This window comes from Manacus candei, unplaced genomic scaffold (assembly GCF_025592945.1).
Source record: "Manacus candei isolate 608988 ecotype Guabito, Panama unplaced genomic scaffold, ASM2559294v1 h1tg000057l, whole genome shotgun sequence".
Lineage (NCBI taxonomy): Eukaryota > Metazoa > Chordata > Aves > Passeriformes > Pipridae > Manacus > Manacus candei.
The window spans coordinates 13743542-13767278 of record NW_026138105.1 but is presented as its reverse complement, the minus strand read 5'-3'; the positions used below and the strand labels follow the sequence as shown (position 1 = coordinate 13767278).

Below are 23737 nucleotides of genomic sequence, written 5' to 3'. Positions count from 1 at the left end.
CGCTCTGGCCCTGCCTGGTGGTGCTCGGAGGGGCTTTAGTGACATCCTTGGCTCTTGGAGCTGTTGCTGTGTGCTGTTGAAAGCCCTGCAGCTGGTGAGTGCCTGCCCTGGCTACCAACGGGAATCTCAGCTGAATTATCACACCCCCTCCCTGCACATGGAAGAGATTAATTCTCACAGCCACAAGCAGAATGAGTGCTTTGTACTTGGTACCATAATGTAAGTTCATGCTGAAATACAGTGCCAGTAACCAAGTCCTTCACCAATAAATTCACAGTTCTAATAACCATGTGTTTTTACAGCATCCTGATCCCAGAGGATCAAAGAAACATTGATTTATTTAGCTTTGGGTCCCATCCCCTGTTGTTCTCACTCCTTCCCCCTTGCTCCCCATGAGCTCAAAAGAGCCATGGATGAGATGAAACCCAACTGGTGGTGTGCAGTCCACAGCAGGGAGGGACACTTTGCAAAACCACAGAAAAGAACATTTTAGCCAGTAGAAGTGACAGGCACTGTTGAGGGCAGACAGAACAAAACCACCAAAGCCTGCTTTGGCCAGGGGTCAACAACAACCTGTCTAAACTTCTTTAGAGTTCTTTGTTGATGATAAATGGATTAAAAGTTTAAAAATTCGACGCTTAAGAAAATTACCCTGCGTACAACTTCGCTGCTGTATAGGAAAGTTTATTAAAGACAGAACTGATCTTTCCAAAACCTGCTTGAGGATGCAACCAGCAGTGTTAGTTCAAGACACTGAAGTTGAGAAGTGTTGGCATGAGTTCCTGATGGAGGTATGTATTGCCAGCAGCAAAATGTGTGACCTTTAGTTAGGAAAAGGTGAATAATGCTCTCAAGGAGCATCACTACCCTACACCTGAGCTGTACCTCTGTAAAGGCCCCTTGTCCTGGTGCAAGTGTGTGCTCGGACGTTGTGTAACATCTCTCCCTGGGGGCTGTTGGGATTTTTACCTTGAGGGTTTCCAGAGTTGTAGGACTGGTCGATGTTCTTTATCAAAAGGCAAACTCAACACCAGAAGTTTCCCAAAAACTTCACAAAACTCTTCAGCATGCAGTACTGAAATGACTTTGCAAACAGGAGTTTTATTGTTCAGACAGTATTTGGTGCTTGTTGATTACAGCAGCAGGTAGAGATCCAAAACCAGTGTGAATGTAGATGTCCTAAAGTGCTTCTTGCCTCAGAATATTTATTTCTCATGAGCAGAGATAAAACAGTGTTGACACAAGGTACAAATTGACATGATTATTTTGTTACGAAATAAACCAAATGTTTGGGGTTTGCCTCTGAATTATAAAGCCTTAGGAAAGCTTAATAATTCCTAGTGGCTGAATTCTATTTTGAAGCCTACAAATCCTGCTTCTGACTTAAAAAAAAAAATGTTTAAAAAAGAACCTGCAGCTGAGTAGCTGCATCTTTCACTGTTTAGAATGTTTTTCCATCCCATCTCAGACAACTGCCGTGAAGTAGATTGTGTGCAGGCCTGTCAGAACTGACAGTTGTTCAGGGAAAAAGAAATTGATACACTGAACAAAAACCCTGTCAGCAATTGGAGAAAATCCTATTCTGGCATAATTCTTACTTCCAGATATTTCTCTTGCTGGACAATATTGTCACCTTGAGCTGTGCTTTGTTTGCATGTTTATTGCTGCCTGGGCTCTATAAAGTAGAGATTGCAGCCAGTACTTGAAGCAGCATAAATTTTTGTTAGTAGCAAGAGTCAGAAAGTATTTTGGGAAGGGATGGAGAGATGGTATGTTTTTATGTTCAAGACTGTGTTTCTTAGGAAAGAGAAGGTCCAAAACCATTTGCTGCAAAACTTGTGTCTTTGTGGAGGAGAATGGCAGAATTATGTACATAGGTCTGGTTCTAGAGGGAGAGTAATTGTTGAAAGTATTTAAAAATAGGAATGATTGAATATCTAAAACTGTTCCTGACATATAGTACAAACCTTTTTTTGACATTTGATCTATACTGTTCATAGATCTTTTATATACACAGAGGGATTTACTGCTTTGTGATCAAGCTGCTGAAGAAAAACGTTGTCCTTTTACTCACTGGGGAGGACTGTAACAAATTAAAATGGTTTCCCATTAGCCTCCCCTACTTTGCTGAACCACTTAAAATTACTTTGGACTTTGCCCTTGTCCGACCTCCTCACCTTTGCTCCAACATTTCTGCTTCCAGGAGTGCAGCAGTGTTGGTCCTGGAGCCTTGCTCCTGTGATTGAAGTTCCAGCTCACTCCAGGCTGGAAGCAGAGAACCAAGACAGAGCCCAGAGTCAAAAGAAATGTTTAGTTTTAAAAGCCTCGTGCTCAGCAGGTGCTCTCTGCCATCACAGACTGAGGGAGTGCCAGGAGCTAATTGCAGCTTGATTGCATGCATATTTTTCAGTAAGATTGTGTGCATGCAAATGAAGATAGGTTGTTTTAGTTTGGGGTGGGGTTTTTTTGGATTTTTTTTTTATTGCTCCTGTGAGGTTTCTGTGGAAATAATGGCTTTACCAGGTTGTGGACAGAACTGCAGAGTTGAAACAACCAAACTTGAGGCTTGTCTGAGCACAGAAGTACGTTTAAATAAGTGTATGTAAAGTTCCCTCTTTCTCCTGTTTGTTAAATACAACCAGAGTTACACTGATTTACAAAACAAACTGCAGGCTTGAAACTGCTTTTTTTGGTCATATGTACAAGTGTTGTTTTATGACTGATAGTGCCCTTGTGCTAAATGCACACACATTAATCAGTTATGATCAAGTGAAAAGAAAGCCATGACAGGTATTAGGTGGTAGATATGCAGTGTCATTCTCAGTTATGATAGGAATGGAAGGGCTGCATTTCTTACCAAGTTCCCAAATCTTGTTTCCTCCTGCCTGTTGCTTCTCTTTGTGTTCAGGTTCTAAATTTAGGTGTTATACTTCTTGCTGGCTTGGAATAGTAACTTGGAGGTGATGTGAGATTGTCTTAGTGCAGTATCATAATCTGGAGAGCTTTAGGGAAGATGCCACACTTGGAACAGGGCAGAGAAATACCTGGCATTGCTGAGGCAGTTCTTTGAGGTATTTCAGTGATGTAAATGTGCTTAAGGAATGAAGAGAGGAATAGTGATAGGACTGAGGCTTTTTACCAATATAAAAATCACTTGTTTACATGTAGAAATCTGACCAGATTGACTCGTTTCTGTGCCAGGAAAGCATTCAGGGCAGGCACAGAATGACCCCAAGTTTGTGGTGTACATTGTGGTTGAAACATCTGACTCTGGAGGCACTGCAAGTGGAAGATCCCTCTGGCTCACCCTGGGCATGCACACCCTGATAGATGGCTTATTAATGCTTACAAATCAATGCTTTATTTTATAGACAATGAAGCTGGATAGAGCTGCAGTTATTTCTCAGCACAACCATACTGGAGACAAGTAAATGCACTAAAGGAGAGAGTTAACTGCACCCTTTGGGAGCACAGCACCATTGTGGGGAGGTGGCAACAGAAAAACAAATGCAAATGGCAGTCAGCAAAGGTATTTTGCAGTAGCCTGCTTTTATTCAGGAAAAGTTCCCAAACTGTCCTATCAATTCCCACTATTCCAGTTTTGAGGTATTTTTGTTAAGCAAGGGCCAACTTGTCAGAACAACAACAAAAAAACCAAACCCATAAGGGTTCTTGGCTGGTCAGAGTGACGACCTCATATCTGAAATATTTTCAGCTCTCTGTGATTATTCCACATAGGTAAAAACAACTGATAGTCTTCATAAGTGTGGAGAATAAGCACAGGGAAACACAGGCTGACTGCAAATGTTGCTTGAAGAAGAAAAACATATCCTTTGTGTCATTGATCAAAGTAATAAAATCATACCTGGGTGCAGTTGGGTATCACTGGTGTCTTCTGGTCAAGAGGATGCTGGGACTGGGGTAACTGGGGGGTCATTGTGAGTGTCAGGTGCATTGTACAGCATAGGGAGTGTCTGGCAAAGAAATGAGAAAAACTACTGAAGTTTCTGAGACTATATTTGGAATTCCTACTCATGTATTTTGAGCCATTGGGGTGCCAAGGGCAATATTGTGAGCAGTTGAAAAAGGGAAACATGTTCCCTAGTATTGCAGTTGCTGGTGTGCACTTGCATCCTGGGAGGAAAGCAGACCAAGCAGAGTGTTTGCCCAGTGAGGCTTGTCTCTGTTCCAAAGCACACTCTGGGCTTTTTGCATATGAAAGTATGCAAGAATTCATAATCTGACTCTCTGTATTATTTGTGTGTGTACATAACCTGCAGTTCATTACAGAAATCCATGCTGCAGCTCTGCCTCTGCACTGTCTGGGAGTGAGGTGGGGTTGAGAATGGCCTTAGAAATGGCAAGAGGCTTCATACAAAATCACCAGCTTGAAAGAGCTTATCGCTGGTGAGAGAAGGATCTCTGGCATTTCATAAATCATCAGCAGAACTAACATGCTGTTTGGAGATTTGTATCATTAGCAAATTAATCATGTTCAGGAACACTCCCGTAGCAATGTTGGATGAGACACTGGCTGTGCAACACCTCCCTGCCAAATAAACTGCAGGGAGAGGAGCCTGGGGATGGAATGGGGGGTGGAGAGGAGAAGCCAGGCTCAGCTTTCACATTTACCTCAGTGTTGTCCTTGATAGCAGTCTTTAAAAATGCCAGTCTTTAAAAATATTTCAACAAAATGACAGTGAAAAGCATCTTAGCACCTTTCCTTGCTATTGGCAGAATACGAGGATGGAGTGATTTTTGGTTCTGATACCTTTAGTTTCTGTCCTCATGAAAAGTATCCCCAGAAGTCTTCTTGGCTGCCTCCCAGGTCTGTACCAGCTCTGCTGTCCTCCAGCCCTGGAGTGCACATGGTCATCAGGCTGCTCTGATGCTGGGGAGAGTGGAGATGGAAGGAGGTGCCACAGGAAAACCCCCTTTTGGAATGAAGTTCCCCTGAAGTTCCACCCACCTGTGTACTGCTGTCAAAAACCATAGAGCTTTTCTTGGCACAGACTCGAAGTTTTGGTGTAACTGAGGGTAATTTTGCCAGCCTTTCTAGAATTTCATTTATATGCTCAGTTATTAATAGATTCATGTGGTATTCACCTAACTCTGTTTTTCCCTTGAATTCACTGAACTTCAGATTTGAATTCTAAACCCAATTAGCAGTATTTGCCATGTGCTGCAGTCTCAAATACTTAGAGATGAGTTTCCATACAGCTAATGATGCTGTTTATACTGCTGCTTCTCTGATGTTATCTCCTCTTCCCCTTAAGAAATAAACATATACCAGGAAACAAAAAAGTCTTGGGCTATTAAGTCTTGCCAGTTTTCAGTTGCTGGTTGTTGCCTGTAAATTCAGTTCCATAGCAATGCAAAAGACCAACAGAACCATTGTGTATCTAGCTATTTGGTAAACTTAGTTGTATATAGCCTTTATTTGGCTTTTTCCTTTGCTCTTTTTTATGAACCAAACTGGAATGCTTCCTCTAGGAAGCAAGGTGACTAACTTCAGCATCCTGGAGTCAGGAGGGTATTTTGGGTGTTGCCATACATTGCATTTGTCTAGAGACCACCATTGTTCATTCAGTGTTCTGCTATAAGTCAGATAACTGTAGTTATACCCACGGTATAAATCTGCTGTGCTTCCAGACAGCTGTTAGATTAGTTCTCTCAATTCTTCTGCTGTGCCAGTGGAGGCCAGCAAGTTTCAGATTTAAATGCTTTTTAATGCTTTGTACAGCACTGGACACATTTTATGGAGCTGAGTAGGAGATATGCTATATTGTGCTTAATAAACTACTCTTTAAAATATCCATGATTCAGCTGCTTGCATGGAAAAATGTGTACTTAGCTCTGAGAAAAATCTTAACTCTTACAGCTCTCGGTGTCAGGCTGGTTTGCTTAAAACCAGGACTTTAGCTTAAGGTATATGTATGTGCTTTTCAAAGTATTTTTCCCCACATATTTACTGGCAAAGTGGTGTGTGACAGGACAAGGAAAAAGTTGCCTTTTTCAATTAGATGTTGTTAACCTTTCCCCAGCAGGCCAGCAACTCAAGTTCTTGGGGGCAGTCCACAAGAATTAGAGGGAAACAGGTGGAGTGTAATTCCAGCAGAAACTTATTTTGTTTGTTTATGAATTGTACCAAACCTTTTTGTGGGGTTTGTTTGTTTGTTTTTTTATTCAGTGCACAGAAAGGAACAGACGTTGTGTTTTTCAGTAGTACTCCATAACATTTCAAAAGGCTTTTCTCAGGCCCCTGTCCCAGGAGCTTTTTACTTCTGTGTCACATGTTCTTCTGATTTTGTGTTATCTTCTCACTGATTTTTGTCTTTCCAAGCTTCCACCCTGCTGACACTTGCACATGGACACTGAGGAAGTCGTTCCTAGACCAGTTTTAGAGGTAGAGGTTCTGGCACAGGTGAATTGCAGTTTGGGATCTTTGCACCCATTTACTCTGCAGCATCTGTTGCTGAAAATGCACCCTATTAACCTTCAGGAACTGTGTTAGAAGGGAAGGATGCAGGATTCTAAGATGTTAGATGATCCCCTGTATTCATTTGTGGAGAGAAGCTGAATTAAGCAAGGCTGGTTCTCTTAATTGCGGCGTTTCAATTCCACGCTTATTTGCAGCTGAACTGAGTGAATTCAGTTGCTGGGCTCCCAAAGAATCAGAATCCTCCCAGCAGGCACACAGGCAGTCTTTGTGATGACAGGCTGTAAAACCAGCAGCTGTCCAGGGGTTAGCAGATTGGTTATGCTTCATGTGAACATGTGAGAACAGAGGATGCACGACATACCTGCACCTATTGCTCCAGGGGAGGAACACACCAACTGGGGTGAAGTGACTGGGGTGGGACAGTTACACAACCACATGTGAATTAAAGGGAGAATTTAACCATGCAGAAGTTGGGTGTTGGAATGAGGAGAGAGATTATGTGGTCTGGGAGGAAGTAGGAATGTGAGACTTGGGCTTCTGTTCTGTGCTGACAACTGCAGGCAGTGCCTGCTCCCTGCACGGGCACAAGAGCAGAGAGAGGTTGGGAAGTAGCAGAAAAAATCAGAAATAAGTTGCTTTCATTGTTTCATGCTGCTTGTGAGTGAACTGGACGGATCTGTACCATCCTGTAGTAGCTGGAGGGATGAAATTATTTTGATTCTTTTGTCTGTAGTAGAAGTTATTCCGTAAAGGTGTCAGAGAAGCGGCGCTGAAGGCGATGAGCTGAAGTTAATCCAATGTCAGGAGGCACATCCACTGTGGAACCAGGCTGTCAGGCTGCTCTTGTGGGCTGTGAAAGGGTGAGGGCCTTTGAAGTCCCACTTGTTCAAGAGAAATTTGCCTTTAAGCCAGGGAAACTGCAGATCAAATCTGAGTTTGAAGTCTAAGGCAGTCACCTTCTTAACGGCACACGTAGGCTGGCGCTCGAACATCCGAGGAGCTGCAGTTGGCTTTTACTTGCAGCTGGATTTCTTAATCTGTGCAGGTGACAAAACTGTTTTCTTAGATTATTGGGAAGAGCTCTAGGTTGCTGCCATTTTCTGTAGCTGCAGGGGATGGTCTGGAGCTGCCTTGCAGCCCTGTGAGTGAACCAGTCGTGTGTGTGCTGGGTTGGATCCCAGCACTCCGGAGTTTCCAGCACCCCCCAATTTTGGGATTGTGCTCAAGTGGTCGCTGCTGACAGGGGGCCTCAGAGGTGATGAGCTGTGCTGCAGAGTAGCTCCTTGGACTGCTGATCCCAAGGGTAAGTGGTATATAATATGATGGGAGGAAACTGCTCTTCAGTGAAACAAAGTGTGGGCCTTAAGATGCTGGTTTTGTCACTGAAGCTGTAAACATCCTCTGGAAAAAGATACCGTGGGTTGTGGTCATTAAAAGTCACCCTCTGTTTTCAGATTTGATTTTTTTTTTCTTCTTTTTGAAGAATTTGAAGCCATCAGGGAAAAAATTAGGTCATAGTAATCAGATCAAATGTTTTTCAGTTTGTTTGATTTTGGGGGATGGGGAAAAAAGCCAAGTTTTTGCCTTTAAGCCAATTCTTGTTTTTCATTTATTGCTTGGTAAGCTGAAAAAGGAGGCTGTAACTTCTCTATGGCTCTCCACTCAAACACCATGTTGGATATCCCAATAGGAGTGCTCGTTGGTGCTGTTGATGAAAGTTACTACTGAGGGTCAAATAAATCACTTGAAACCTGCTTTTAATGTTCTTACTTGTTTTAGTGCTAACAAAATTGGCAAAAAGCTGTTACAACACCACACATGCTTCTGACTTTTATCTGCCTGGTGAAGGTGCTCCCTTATTTGAGAGTTGATGCTCAAAGAATTTTGAAATTTAAGATGGAATATGGAGTTTTTCTGCTAGGGAAAGAGGGGTTTTTTTTCCAAAAATAAAGTAGCAATTGAAAGATGCTGCAATTACATGGCTGTCGAGTTGTCTGCTGTAATAAGCTGGTGGCATCTGTCCAGTTGCAGGCAGATGTCCACATCACAAATCATCAGACCCTTATATAGAGCATAGAAAATCAGCCCACACTCGTTCAGTTCAAGCCGAGAGGGACACAGCGAGGAAAACTTGCATTTCTTTTCTGTTCCATCTGCCTTGAAAAAAAGAAAAACACACATATGCATCTCTTTCCAAGAGCACTGTTCCAGCATCACTGAATAGGAGCAAATGCCCTCCCGGGAAAGCAGAACTGAAAAGTACTGGAAAGAGAAATTTGTTGAGACAGATGTGTTCTTGTGTGGATCAAGTGTTTTTCTTCGAATAATCCGGTGGAACTTGCAGTTGTGCACAGAGATTCTCCTGGCTGACAGGTAGCTGGCTGGGGTTTTTTTTAGGCTCAGTTGGGTATGATGGATGTGTGAAAGGCACTGTGATGTTGCAGTTTGGTCCCTGATACTGCCATTAATTTAGATGTGCCAAAACTCTTCACCTTTCACATGTGAGTAGGTGCTGGATTAAGTGGTTACCTAATGGGCATCTTTCTTCCAGTAACAAACTCACGGTCTCTTTCAGCACTTCTCCACTCACTGCCCTGTCTGCTGTTTATGGCAGCAGTGGCAAGCACTACCTCTGCCAAATTTATTTTCAAGACCGTGGTGTTTGGTGCCAGCCCTGATCTCTCTTGGTGCCAAACTTGGCTGCAGCAGTGGTAGCTCTACATTGTTGTTCTTGTGCAACAGTTGCATGACATCACGGTGAAAGGAGGAAAGGGGATTTTAAAAATTCCAGTTATTTAAAATGCAATATTCACAGGGGGGAAAAGCAAGATGGAAAACAAAACTCCTGCAGTTCAAATGTCAGTGTCCCTCTGTACTTCGGTGCGTTGTTTGAGGTCTGGTTAATGTCATAAAATGTCGCTTTCAGGAAGTGTTTTTCTTTATCAGATCAGACTTTGCAAAGGAAAACAGGGACGTTTGTGTGCATGGCATTGGGTTGCTGCATTTGTCATTGGGTGTTTCCACTTCCATGCAGTGTAGCAGTGGCTGGATGGGAGGATCTCTGCAAAGGTGCTCTGTAACTCTTCTTTGTTTGATAATATCCTCTGGTTATCTCTGCAAAAATCCCTTCCCTCTGGCTCGAAAATAAACCTAACAACTAACAGCTTTGGGAGTTTGGGCCCAAAGTTAACTTTTGCCTGGGTTTAAAGAAAGAGCTTCAGCCTCCTGTCACACCAAAACTCTTGGGAAATCAGACCTTAGCCCACCTGAACATACAAAGCAAATCACACTGTCCCATTTGTTATTCCCATGTTGTTATTTTAGCCTGGCTCTCAAATATCCACAGAAACAAATTATTAATGGAATTAATATCAGGGAAAACACTGTGAGCATTTGCCTTGAGTAAATTCCTTCTCCCCTTGGCTGTTTCCACACTGTTAATTGGTGTGAGTAACAGATTAAAGTGCTGTTTGCTCAAGCATTGCCTTTGGTGATTGTCCTTTTTTCTCCTAACATTCACAAGATATGCAGCTATTAGGTTGTGTTACTTTGCTCACTGTTGTGCTGGAGCTCTTTAAAATGAGAAATCTGCTCCACTTTTGTTTGTGAACCATCATCACCAGCCAGTCTCCTGATTCAGAGAATCCCTTTTGAACCTTCCAGTTATAGATACAGGAACAAAAAAATTGGCAGCTCATTATTCCTCCTGGTGAAATGACCAACTTTGGTGCAGCACTGGTGTCCCACTGCTGCCACAGACGTTCTCAGTCAGCAATTACTTGGCAATCACAGGTTGTGATTTAGTGATGCTTTAATTAAATCCAAAATGAAAAGAAAAGCCCATCTTCCTCCCCCCCGCCCTGAAAACCCTAACCCAGAAATCTGTAGATGATGAGGAACAATTAGGGAAGCCAACTTTGGGGTGGGTGGCTATGTTATGTGTCAGAGATTTTGTTCTCCCTCGTGTAGGAATGGAATACCACAAAGATTTTTTTTTTATTTTTTTTTTAAATGTGAGGAGCTGCGGGAGGGTTGGGATGCTGCTTAAGTTCCAAACTGTGAAGCCAAGTCAAAGCAATACAGGGTTTCCAGAAACATTGTTAAATCATGTTATACTTCCAGTTTCTTAAAAAAGAGTCTTCAGTTTTAGAGAAGCTACAAACTTTGCCATGTTTCCTTCTGGCTCAATGGGCATCAACTGCATTTAGGACAGCGAGGCCAGCATTTATGTTTTCCCTCATCAAGATACTTCATAAATAGATGACACAGTGCACTGAAGATCTAAAACATGAGGAATTCATTGCTTCTGAATCCTTGAGAATGATCTTTCTTGGTTTATTCCTGCAGAGAGATGGGATAATCTTCCCTTCCCTCCTCTCACTGGGGGCAGGGGAAGAAGAAAGTCCCAGTCAGAGATGTTTTCAAGCTTCTACACATACAACAAACATTTCTCTTTGCTGTCTTCTCTGCTCAGAGAAAGTCTGACTTGGGGGGATTTGAGCAGGGAGAGAGTACGTCATTCTCACTCCAGCCTCACCTGTGCTGTTACACCAGACTTTTCCCTCACATCCAAAGTCCTTTTACTAACTTGCATTTCATAGTTCTTTTCCCATAGCTCTTTTTGAATTATTATTCCCCGAGTGCTACTCCTTTACAGGCTGAGAATGGAGGTGCTGACACAGCCCTGCTGTAAAGGGGCAGCCCTGCCTTTCCCAGTGGGTTGCTGGAGCCATTGCAGGACTCTGACAGGTTTAAGGAGTGTATCAAAAGGGTGAAGAAATTCTCATGGTCTGGGAATGGAGAGCTTTTGGACCAAAAATGAGTGAGAGAACGTGCCCTGAAGGACAGCTCTCGTGCCTCACCTCCTTCTTGGCTGTCTCCTGTTCAGGTTGGTCATTATTCATTGGCATGGATATCAATACTGCAGCAGTGGAACAGATTTCACCTAAAGATTTCAGAGCACTTTCCAGCCCCTAAAAAGAGCTCAATTGGCAATTTATACTGCATTTCCCAGATTTACAGAGGTCTTAATGTAGTCCTGAGAAACTTGCCCGATCTGTTACTGACAGAGCTTGGGAGCAAAACTAGAATTGCAATTCTCAGAAGCAGTTTCTGGATGCTCAGTTCTGCTTATGTGGTTGCTTTATGTTACAGCATGTTGATGCAAATGTTTTACAGAATAAGGCCCTGCAAACACACACACCTGTGGTAACTCCTGAGAATGGGGTTTTTGCTGGTAAGACCAGAGTTTTCATGTCCAAACACAAATGCTGCTCTTCCCTCACCATGGCACTTGAGGAGGAAGCAGAAAACCGAGTGTGTGTGTGGGGGGGGAAATCCCTAATTTATATTTAAGTGAATTTTTAGCCCTTGTGATTCTGAAGAGAAGGAGTAAAAAGCAGAGTTCTTCAGCATGGAAAGAGGTGCCTAAGGAGTGACAGGTCTCATGAGGTGGACCCTGCAGTCCCTGGAGGCAGTTGTTTTGTATTATAGGTCCCAGTTCTGCAGCTGGAGCTGCCAGAGTGGTTTTCTGCAGTCACTTGCAGCCCTGGCACGCCTGGGGGATCTGAATAGGAAGAGGTGTGATGAAATTAAAAAGCTTGTGAATGTCAAGGAGGAATGTGGAAAGTGAAAGAGATTATTTATGTACATTTGTATATATGTATACACATACAATTTTATTTTTCAAATGACTGGAGGCTATAAGCTCATGCTGCTGCTTTACCAGCTTAGCCCCTTTTGTGTGGTACTTGCTTGTTCACAGTAAGAGAGTTGAGTAATTTTATGCTTTGGCAAGTAGTAAGATCTTTTGCAAATGTTGTTCTACTTAGCAGACAGGTTCGATAGACCAGCCAAAGGCATTCTGAAAAATTTGTCTTTCTCATTTTGACTTAGAATAAGTGAAATACTATTGTTGAAATGAGCTTTGAAGGACCCAGTGACTCAAAGCAGTGCCATAATGTATTTCTGCTCGGGCTGCCAGGTTGGAAGTCTGTGTTGTGAACCCCAGCACTTGCTCACCCGAATTTTCAAACTGCCTCTCAGACAAATGGTCAAGATATCTCTCATCTTGTTTGTTTTTCTGTGCACTGAATCCCCTTTGCTTTGGGCTGCTCAGCCAGAAAATGCTGATGCTTCCCCTGGTCCTATCTGCCTTCGATCTCTTCCCGAGTTAATCGCAGGAAGTGCAGGGGGATCACAGCCCCCTCTTTCTTCTCTGTATCCTTTGTGTCTCCAGGAAAAGAGCACCTGGAGAAGGCAGTAGTGAAGCCTTTCTAGGAGGAGGAAAAACATTTATTTATATGAAGATATATTTATTTATATGAAGCCTGCTTTTTTTTTTTTTTTCTAAAATCAGCAGATATGAGACAGGAAAGAAACAGCATATTTAAAGAAAAATCATTGAAAAGCAGTCTGGAAAAGCAGGTGATGATGCCTGGTGAAGTAAGCCAATGCTTCTGGAAATTCAGGACTTCCAGGGAAACAAGGCATGCAATTATTTTTGCTGGTTCCAAGCGCTAAAAAAAAATCTTCAGGCTGACTTTCCTTAAAAAAAAAAAAAAAAAAGAAAAGAGTGAATTTGGCTCAAAAAATTCATGAGACAGGAATTTTCATCTGTTTTTTTACTGTCTGGTCTATGGGTTAAAGCAAGACAGAAAACTTTCAGTGAAAGTAAAAATTTGATCAAAAAGACTGTCTCGTGTAAAAAAAAAAAAAGACAAAACACAGAAACCATGTGGGGAAGGATTTTAAAGCTGATGGAATACTTTGGGTGTTTTTAAACAATAGCTGTTTCAGAAGCCTGAAAGAAATGGTCTGTTTTGTTATTTTTCTCAGTTATTTTTCTTCAACTCGTTTAGAATTAACACATTTAAAAAGAGATCTCCGATGTGCTTTGTCTCTTGCCTATCTAACACACAACTTTTTTCTCTTGTTCCTTTGCCTGAGACAGTCTGTGCTGGAGCTCTGTACCCCCACCCCAGATGCTGTGCTACAAGTCCTCTTACTTTTGTGTCTGAAACAGGCTGGGCAATGATAAATCCAGACAAGTAGTGCTGCTTTTATTGTCCAATTACATCAGCCAAAGGCAGCTCTCAGGAGCATAAACAGCCCAAGGCACGTTGCCCTGCAGGTCACCTTGAAAGGATATCTTGTCATCGGGGCTGTACTGTCAGTCTTGTACACGAGCACTTATGCCAGCTCAGGTTTAACTTTATGCCTGTTCAGGCCTTTCCTGCACACATCTATCAGATGTACTTGTGGGTGAACTAGGACTCGTTAGAAAAGAGAAAAGAGCGCCGTGGTTTTCACCTGCTGAAGCATTTCTGAGTTCTCGAAATGGAAGGAACAAAGAATCTATTATAGATGGAGAGGAAAAACGTCCAAACAGTGTGAGGAGGAATGTACTGACAGAGGAAATGAAATACTTTTGAAAATGGATAGAGAGAAGAAGCCAAAATCTTCACTATGGGAGATTCCCTATGATTATACCATCTGGAAGGTGGTTGCAAGATAATGGTGTTTTCCTTGCTTATGAATGATTCCTTTTTTTTTTTTTTGTACAGGAGCGAAGCAAAATAGGGAAGATAATTTTGCAACCAATTAGTCCTGGCAAAGCTGCCTAAGCTCCTACGCTTCTCCTGGAGTTAAAATAGTAGAAGCTTTAATTCCCAGTGAAAATGAATGAGGCATAGCAGGTGCTTTTGAAAATCTTACCCATATGGGAAAAAAAAAAATTACAACTGATCTTGTATTTCCTAGGAATGAAGAAACAAACTTTTTGGGATTGGAGTGGGGTTTGCTTGTTTGTTTTCTTTGAATCAGAGGTTGAGAAAGCCATCTTCATGGTTTTTTTGCATGTGATTTGCTTCTGAAATGAAGTGGGGAATCAGACTGTCTTCTCTTTAATGATGAGTACCACTGGAGTCATAAAATACTGTGTAGTCATCTGCACCATTTTTTGAGGAGATAAAAGTAGTTGATCAAGTAATTAAAACCAGATAAAGCCATGGAAGCAAGACAAAAATGTTACTCTTGCAATTAGGCTGCAATCTCTGTCTCTACTCCTCCCCTTCAAGGCAAAGCTAAAAGCAGAGGACTTGGCTTGTATCACTCCTGCCTAGGGCTCTGTGTTGGCACACACATATGTTTAGGAGGATCTGGTGGTTTGAGCTTGCATTTGGCCTCCAGCCAGACACAAGTAAAAATTCTTGGGAAGATCATTGCGTGGCGTTGTTGCAGGGAGAGTAACTTCTGGATTTACCTCTGCCCTCATGGACAAACTTTTTTTGCAATTTGTCACTCCCTTAAAGTACTTGTATTTCCCACTGTGGGATCTGGCAGGTTTTTCCCAGGGGAAGGGAGGAGTTCTGTCTTCATTTCTTGCCTGCAGGACTCCTAACTCATCAGTTCCTCCACTGATGGCAGATGTAGAGCTCATTCTCTTTTTTTCTCATACCCATGCCAAAGTTTTATTCCCTCCATACTGTCTTTTACTCCTGAATATCCTTTATGATCTGTACCATCCTGTTGCTGAAATGCCCTCCTGCAGAGTCATTATGGGGCAAAAGCTCTGCTCTTCCTTGCTTGTATTCCCTCTGAAATCTCTTAATTGCTTGGCTACTGAGTTTACCCTGGTACCACAGACTACCCAGGTGTCTGATTTACTGAAAATGCCCTGGAAGTTCTCCTTTGAACATTTGTTCCACTACATGTACCTCTTGAAGCCAGAATACTGTCTTCTCACCCCAGACCTGGAGTGGGGACAAGTGAAAAGTGCAGACCCCCAGGACCAAGTCAGCTGTGTCCTCAGTGAGGATGGAATGCCTGTGGTCCCCAGATGATGCCTTTAGTGTGTTGTGACTTGCATGTTAATAACAAGTCACAGGGACTGAGATGATTTAAGTTATGCCTGAGCAGCAGGGCTCCAAGCTTTGGAAGGAGTCTTCCATCTCTTGCTGGTGCCTTCTGGCTTTTCAGCTGTGCTGGGCAGAGCTGTGGTGGGGTTCCATTTGCCCACAACACCATGGTGGTTTCCTGTTTCATCCTTTCAGATACTATCCATGGATGAAAGAGGATACTTTCTCATCCCTGTCAGCACCCAGAGCTCCTTGCAGTCTCCGTCTGCACACTGGGTCCTGCTTCAGCATTGCACTCACACCCATCTTTGAGTTCTTTGCTGCAGAGAGATGGGGATGGCTCAGTAGTGTGATCTTCAGCACACATTTGGGTGTCTTGAGTTGGGGTCTGGAATCACTGCCTTGTAAAAGAATTTGTTTAAAAGAATGATTGTAAAAGAATATGTGATTTGCATGTTGCCTCAACACCTCAGTCAAAAATTTGAACACTTAAAATGGGATTCTCAGCTTCATAATGGCTGAAAAATAGTTTTAGTTCTATTTTTTTCCTTCCTAAATGTTAGAAAAGTTTCTGGTCTTGGCAGAGGTTTTGTGGGTCAACTTTCAGGGCAAAACATTGGATTTTGAGGAGGGGATTCTAATGGAAAAGCTGAGCACCAAATTCACACAAAGTTCTTCTTAATTACAGAAGCCAAAAGCTCTTCCAGATGTCTGTCAGCCCTGCAGGCTAGATGCTGCCATCACTGATTTTAATAAAAGCTCATATTCAGCAAATTTTATTACTGATTTACTGTACATTACTTAAGCCAGAAAATGTTTTTGCTCTAAAAAGCAAACAAAGCTCTGATATTTTCATCAGTTGCACTCCAGCATGTCATTTACTGTGTTAAATACTAGCCCTGTTCCATTATTTGACTGTTTTCTGTGGCTTACCATCGTTAAAACTGGAATTTCAGAAACTCTTGTCAAGAGTTTCTCATAAGTGAGAAATGCACATGAATAAATCAGTAAATGGTGCGTGCAAAACAGGCAAAGCCACTAAAAACACACATCATGACATGCACAACCAGACAGGCAGTTCTGTGACAAGTTACCTGTTTGTACATGCAACTAATACTTACTCTAAAGAAAAAAAAAACCAAACCAGGAAAATGTTGTAGAACAAATACAGGAAAATGTAATGTGACTTTGTGAATACAAAAGTGAACAGAACAAAAGCAGCAGAAAAATCATCAGTCAGAGAGTGGCTAATGAAGTCTCTGAACAATGATGTAATTAAAGTGCATTAATCATTGTAAAAGATCATTTCCCTTTAAACATCTGCTCCTGTTTGCTTGGCAACAGCCTGGGCAGTGTCATGAGTGATGGGGTTTTGGATTATGCTGAAGGGCATGTGTTATCTGAGAAACAATGCAGAACATCCCCAGCTTGGCAGGGGCTGGGACAGCAGTGCTTTTCCTCAGTTCAGGTACAGCATTAAGGTAATAAGGGGAAAGGAAATGGGCTTTGCATACAGTGGAAAGGAGAACCTGGTGTAAAACTGAACCCTGCCTTCTCAGCCAAGGAGACAAAATTTAATTGGGTGCCACTGGATTTGAATAAAGCAATTCCTCTGGGAAAAGAGCCTGCTGCTGTTCAGAGGGTCTTAAGAGCCACAGCTTTGTAGGAAAGACCTTGTTCTGCCTCCCTGAGAAGCACCACTAAAGTCTTCCTGAGCCCTCTGCAGCAGGGTTGTGCCAGCAAGAGAGTGAGATTGGCCATTTCAGGAGAAAAAACTAGGATAGCTTCCTCCAGTGCTGAGTCAAGTGTCTCATAAGCTGTGTTTTATTTGGGGTTAGGAGAGGAGTTTTGGCTCTGTCATTGGACTGTGTCACTCAGGTAGGATTTTTTACACCTGGGGACTGTTTTTTGTGTCCCTGTAAGCGTCTGAGTCCTTGTTGCATTTCCATGCAGTTGGTGGCACGGACACTGGTTGTGGGCACAGTTGGTGGCCCCTGTGAACCTGCATTTTCAGTCTGTCTGTGTCTGAGGTGGGATGGGGGAGTCAGTCAGTTGTGCTCCTCTCACAGGGACACATCTGAGGGTGGAGCACTCTGAGACCCACTGGCAACGAAGATGCAGCTGCAAAGCAACACTGGTTTTTATGCTGGTCTTGTTTTCCTAGGAAATCTGTAACACAGCAGATGGATCACAGGAGTGTTGGGTTCAGAGCACTGTTATTTCCACTGCACTGGTCATTCACTGCTGACTCAAGGTCTCCAAGGCTCAGGAAGCCTTTACCAGCCCCTGGACTTGAGGCTGTGTTGGTCATGAAGGTGGATATGCCCAGGTGGATTTTCAGGGGAGGTGGACAAATGCCAGATGCCACCTGGAGAAAAGACACTGTACATGGTTATGCCTCTTCATACCCACTTTTGGCAGTTCTGCAAATTCACAGAGGGCTCATGTGTGTTCTGCCTGGGCACTGTGCCCTCCCAGCTGTTAGGTGGGGAAGTGAAAATGAGCTCAGCTTTGGTCTTTGCTGTTTGGTTGCAGGTGAAATACTTCATGTGGCTTTTACCTGTTCTTAACAATACTTACCCTCCCTCACAGGGACCTGCAGGCTTTGTAAGAGTGATTATGGGGGGAGAGTGCAGATAAAAATTCTGTGGTTTGTTGTTTTCTGTTTCTCAAAACTGGTGAAGCCATAGGAGTGGTGTTTAAACAGAAAATCAAAACAAGCCTCTTGGCTTCTCCCAGAATGCACAGATTAGTGTTGCAGGAGCCCAGCGTCGAGATTTCAGGTTTATGTGCTGTTATCTGTGACTTCACCACGTTTTAGGTGTGCTGGGGGTTGTTATCAGCCTGTTGGTGCCGTGTCACCTGCTGCCTGTTTAGTCCAGCTCCAGAGGGTCCCAGCCTGGGAGCAGGGATGTGCCAGCCTTGGCAGCAGCATGCTCAGTGCTGAGCCAGGTGCCTTGGATCCACTCACCTCCTCATTCCCTTTCTCCCAGCTGCTCCTGCCAGGGCCCTGCTCTGTCCAAGAGCACAGTTATGCTTTTCCCTGATAGCCCAAATTCCCCCCAGTGTCAAGTGAGTGTCTCTGGAAGCCACTTCTGAAAAGGTGTATAACTGGAGTTAGGGACATCTATTGAAAACACAAATAGACCTGTTGATGTTGTGCAGAGAGTCTGAAATAACGATTTAGTCCTCTTTTCTGGACTGGTTGTGTAATGCAGAGATTTTAAGCTTCCATTATAGCACACGTAAACAAATATGTTTTTCTTTGGAGACTGAAGATATGTTGTTAATTTGAAATTTTTGAGGTTATTTCTGTGAAAGGGACTGTCCTTGTGTCACTGCCACCTAATGGCCAGGACATTGTGATTGGGTGCCTGGTTTGGGTGTCCCCTGGAAAACTGATCCTGTCACCAGTACTTTTGATTATCTTAAAATGCTGGATAATGCTGTTCACTGCCCTCAGCTTCATTTGCAACCAGTAGAAGTGTTTTCTGGAGCCTCACTGGACACTGGTGTGTACATTCTTGCTTTGATGGCATATGACAAATCAGGAATTTAGTTTTTGTGTGGCAAAATCCAGGAAGAAAGGGAAAGCATTAATCAGATGGGTGTAATCTCCAAGGAAGCAAGTACTGCATTTTAATTCAGCGTTTCCCTTTGATGAAAACTTTAGTGAATGTTATTATGTGGAATTTATATGAAGCCTGGGTTTAGGTAATCAGCTTTAATATTTATACTCTTAGGGAAAAAAAAAAGAATCATTAGTAAGCATGCATAATTAATGAATAAATTGTATTTTTCCTTTGTTTTCCTTCAGGTATAAGGAAATGCTAGATCTAGTGATATCACCCAGTCTGACTGTAAATAGAGAGTGCCCTGACAGACTGAAGCTTAACCTTTCTCACATTTATGCCACGGCTCCAGATGACATAGAAGGTAGGCTGCTCTTCTGCTTAATGTTTACTGGCTATAACATAATATATATATATATATGTATAACCAAAGGGGACTGGCCACTGCAAGGCCCCTTCTCCTGACAATTAGTTCTACAGTATAGTGAGCAACTGAGATTTTTGGGTATTTTTTGTAGACACTCCAGTGGTGGCTGAATCCTTTAGTTGCACAATGGTTTGAATGCAAGTGGAATAGAATTATTTCACGTGCAGATATGTATCTCTGTATGGTCAGTGCCTGCATGTACACACGTGCATGCTGTATATGTTTGTTCCACTGGAAAAATCGCAGGTAGAAAACCTATTTTGTGTAGACCTGGTGGTTTGGTTTTTTTTGGACCCAGTGGTGTGAACGTGAGCCCTGGGCTTTGGTGTCTGTGCTGGGGGGAGTGTGGGGGCTCCCAGGCCCAGCAACGTATCAGACAGCCAGAAAACATCTTTCCAAAGCAGCTCTGTGCCCCAGTTTGCATCTCTCTGAGATTCTGATTGCTACCATCTCCAGAAGGTTAGCCCTGCTGGCCCCTGCTCTGGAGTTTCACATTTGGCAGGTACCAAGGACAAATTCTTTCAGTGGCTGAGGCTCTGATGGAAATTTATCTGCTCTCCTCCTCCTCCCCTCCCGCCCCATCACACTGTTCAAGTGAAGGAAACAGAAGAATGTTAAATCTGCTAAAAAAATTATTGGCAAGTGATGCAGCTGAACTAGTTCTTGCTAGTACAATCCCAGCTATTGTTTGCTGCGGTCAGGATCTGTCAGCCTTCCTGTTAGAGGGGAGTTAGGAAAAGGCACTGGCTATTATGTTTTAGTAGTGTGTTTAACCCTTCATTTATAGGCTCTTAGAAGCCCAGGAGATGTTTTGTTTGGGTGTTTGCTGAGGCATTAGGAATCGCCTGATTCAATCCCGACTGCCTATTTGCAAGAGCAGTAGAAGGAATAACAATCTAAAGAAAACATCCTTTTAAATGTACCTGTTTGTAGAAAAGATTAGAGCTAGAAATGATTTTTAAGTACATCATCTTGTAAACATCTTGGTGCAGGAGCTGTTTTTTATAATGTGATATAAATGAGAGCCAACATCGCAGTCATACTGTTGGACACCAGTTTGCCAGTGACAGCTCCTGCTGGTGTGTTTCTTATAGAAACATTATGGTTGCTTTGCTGCAGAATGATCCCTTGTGCTACCAAGATTGTGCTCTTTCCCTTGAAAATAACTTCTTGTTAATTTGAAGAGCAGGGAAATACTTGTGTGTTTGTCGATTCTCAGATTGACGGAGCTCTCAGAGCAATAAATGCACACAAATGTGTGCTCTGTGCTACACCTACAGTTTTAAATTTAGCAAGTCTAGTCATAGTGCTTACTCACTGAAATGTCCATGTAGCTGTCTGGCCCTCTCTTTTCATGGATGCTTATCATGAGATGTGCAGTTATGTTGTAAAAATTTTTTTAAGTTCACATTTTGTCCGTAGGATTAACTTTGCCTTTTCTTGTCAGTGACAGTAACATGTTGCATATTCACACACAGTAAATTCCTACTTGGCATTCTTGGCAAACTTATTTACTCTGTACTTAGTCTTTCAGAAATAATAAAAAAATTGAAACTGTAGTCTTTTTCAAATAGAAAAGAAATTAAGCTCGTGCTCAAACTGTCTGTTCTGCTCTTTGTCAGTGCATTCCAAATTAAAGGAATGAATACTCTAATGTCTGTTTCTTCAGTGCAATCCTGGCAATTTTGGTATATGAAGGACGGAGAGAAACTGTGTAGCTCTTCTTTTCACAATCTAAAAATCTCAATTTTATAAACTGTTTTCTTTCAGGTAAGTCAAAGCAAATTTTTCATAGGGAGTTTGAAGGGGAGTCAGGTAAGCCTAATTTTGGATTTAAAACCTATCTTTTCTACGTGTGTTTAAGTGACTATATGCATTTCTATAACATATCCTTTGTCAGTTTTTTTAAACTAAAGCTCTCTGCCTATTGCTTGGGAAATAGGTTACTGTAACACATTTTATAGGGGGGTGGGTTTTGCTTTTCTACCCTGCTTGAGGGTTTTAAGAACGTGAAGGAGGAGTCCTTATAGTTTTGTTTCTGTCAGTGATTAGGGCTATATAGGTTTTATGGTTAATTATATAAATTAACATTCAAAAACAAAGAATAATTTCCAGTAATTAATATTTTCAGTTCAAACTCGTGATGATGCATTTTTTATTGAAATTTAGTCTAAAAAAGTATCAGATGAAATGCCAGTGTTTTTAAAAATAGTTTGGTGTAATTTCCATGTTATAATGAAAAATGATCAAGCCATGTAAAATGTTGTGAAAAAGGGTTGCATAGGAGAGAACATTTTCAAAAGGGATTTAAATCAGGAGGAACAAGCATTTCAGACGTGAGCAGGTTGAATCTTTTGGGGCATTGTGTCCGTGTTTATGGTGTAACAGGCTACCCAAACCCACAGCACTATTTGCTTGTACTTAGACTTTATGTGTGCTTGCATATTTCACTAAATAAATTACGGTTTAAGTGTTGAATTCACCAGCTCACCCACGGCTGAGCAAGTGAAGGTCTGTGGAGCTCTGTGCTGAAGGTACAAATCCATCTGCAGCTCTGGGGTACAAATCCTCCCTGTCAGCACTGCCTGGGAGCAGCGATGTCCAGGCACTGGGGGCACTGCAGGAATCTCCCTTTCCACCCTGTGCACCTGCAGTTGGGAAATCACCCTCTGCAGAGGCCGAATCAGTTGTGCCCAGTGTCACTAGTGATGACTGTGAGAGTGTTTTGGCATTTATAGTGCTGAAATAACAACCAACAGCTCCAGCCGGGAACTGAGAAGCAAGATTTTGGATGGCACTGTGGAGACAAGCTGCATAATACTCAAGGTGGCATTTGGTATGGTGTTCTCAGTACAACTTGCAGGTTTTAATGTAGACTTTTTTTTTTCTTACTTTCAATTAAGTAAACCTGAATTTGTCTCTGGATAAAGCTGGTGGTGCATTTTTCTTCGGTGGTGTTACAGGACACAGTTTGGTCCATTAGAAGGCATCCTGCACATCTAACTTGTGTGATAGGGTTTTCTACTGGGTTTTTTTGGCTGCTGGCAGGTAAATAAGGTAGTATATAGTTAACTCAAAAGATTCAAATCAAGGAGATTTAGAGTGTTGCATTTTTTTAATATTTATTTTGATTTTATATGTTTTAATGAGCATTAAGGAAAGTGAGTCATGGTCTAGGAAAGTACCAAAAAAAGCAAAAGAGCAAAAAGTGCAGTGAGCTTAAATCACTTCAGCCATCATAGTAGTTGCTTTTATAGCCTTGAGCAAATGAGTCATCCCTCCAAAGCCCAGCCTCATGATTGATATCACTCCCATGAGAAGAAAAAAATGGTAGTTCAATAAATTGGTATCACCCTTAGTTAGAAACTAAATCTTTATTTGTTGTTAAGTGGAGAATAGCTTTCTTACCTACCTCAGTTTGAGGAGATTCACTAAAAACAAAGTCTAATTCTAATTCCTGTATATTTTTCTTGAACCAGCAATGGTAAAAACAATTGTATCAGCTTGGCCATGGAACAGAACCTGATGAAAATCTGAGACCCTTTAATTTTTGTTTTCCAGGCAGCAGCAAAGCAGCACCGCAGTGTCCTCTCCATCTGTACACCACAAAGTGAGTGCTCGTGCCAAGTGCTGTCATTTAAAGGCCGTGTTCTGCTGAACAGCCATTTTGTGCAGACTTCTGTCACCTCAAAAAACATCTGCCTTAAGCCCATCCACCTGTTCCCCCGCACGGCTCTGGCACAACGAAGTAACTGCTCCTTAATCTTCTTAGATATGGAGTGAAATAAGGTTTGAGGTACTGTGCACTGCATTTTCGTGCCCCTGGGAACCCAAACCTTATCAGTTTGAATGTTGTTGTGTTTATGAGTGACCACAGAGGGATATGTCGAAATGTCAGAGGCTTCCCCTCACACTCACTTGTTTGGCCCACTCTAAATGAAACGTGAAAAAGCAGTGTTGATTTTACTTTTTTTTTTTTTAACTTGCATATGTTTTGCACGGTCTTAAAATCCCCATCCTTTTAGGTGGCTTATTTTGATGGCTCATATCAGGAGCCACACACTGAAAAAACCTTTTGCACCAGTCTAGACAATTCCGAGTTCCTAAAATATCGCAATACTTTGAATGTTATTTTATCAAGATGTCTAGAAGCGTTCCACTTGTGCTCTAGAAGATCATGTGCAGTAACTATTGCCTTAGACCTTCTGTTTTCTTGTTCTGAATAGACATTATCCCCATATAGTGACAGTCCCATCTTTCCCAACCATGGCAACGTACGGACAGACTCAGTACAGCACGGGAATCCAGCAGGCTGCTGCATACACTGCCTACCCTCCTCCAGGGCAGCCCTATGGAATACCCTCCTACAGTGAGTACTCCCATGCTGTGTTACCTTTGAGGGATGTGGCCCTCTTGCTGCCAGCAAAATGGATTGGAA

The 23737-nt window shown here is 42.3% G+C and overlaps 1 protein-coding gene across 2 annotated transcripts in view; it reads left to right on the top strand.

Annotated features, from left to right (window-relative positions):
• Window positions 1-23737, top strand: part of EYA2 (EYA transcriptional coactivator and phosphatase 2) — a 79909-nt gene that overhangs the window by 14936 nt on the left and 41236 nt on the right. Inside the window, exons 2-5 of one of the 2 annotated variants that reach the window (XM_051803520.1) lie at window positions 19118-19236; window positions 21070-21114; window positions 22861-22909; window positions 23526-23668. In XM_051803520.1, coding sequence (XP_051659480.1) covers window positions 19128-19236; window positions 21070-21114; window positions 22861-22909; window positions 23526-23668 — 346 coding nt within the window. In that variant the 5' untranslated portion in view covers window positions 19118-19127. The remainder of the gene's footprint in view (window positions 1-19117; window positions 19237-21069; window positions 21115-22860; window positions 22910-23525; window positions 23669-23737) is intronic. The other variant, XM_051803521.1, reaches the window with a different exon arrangement.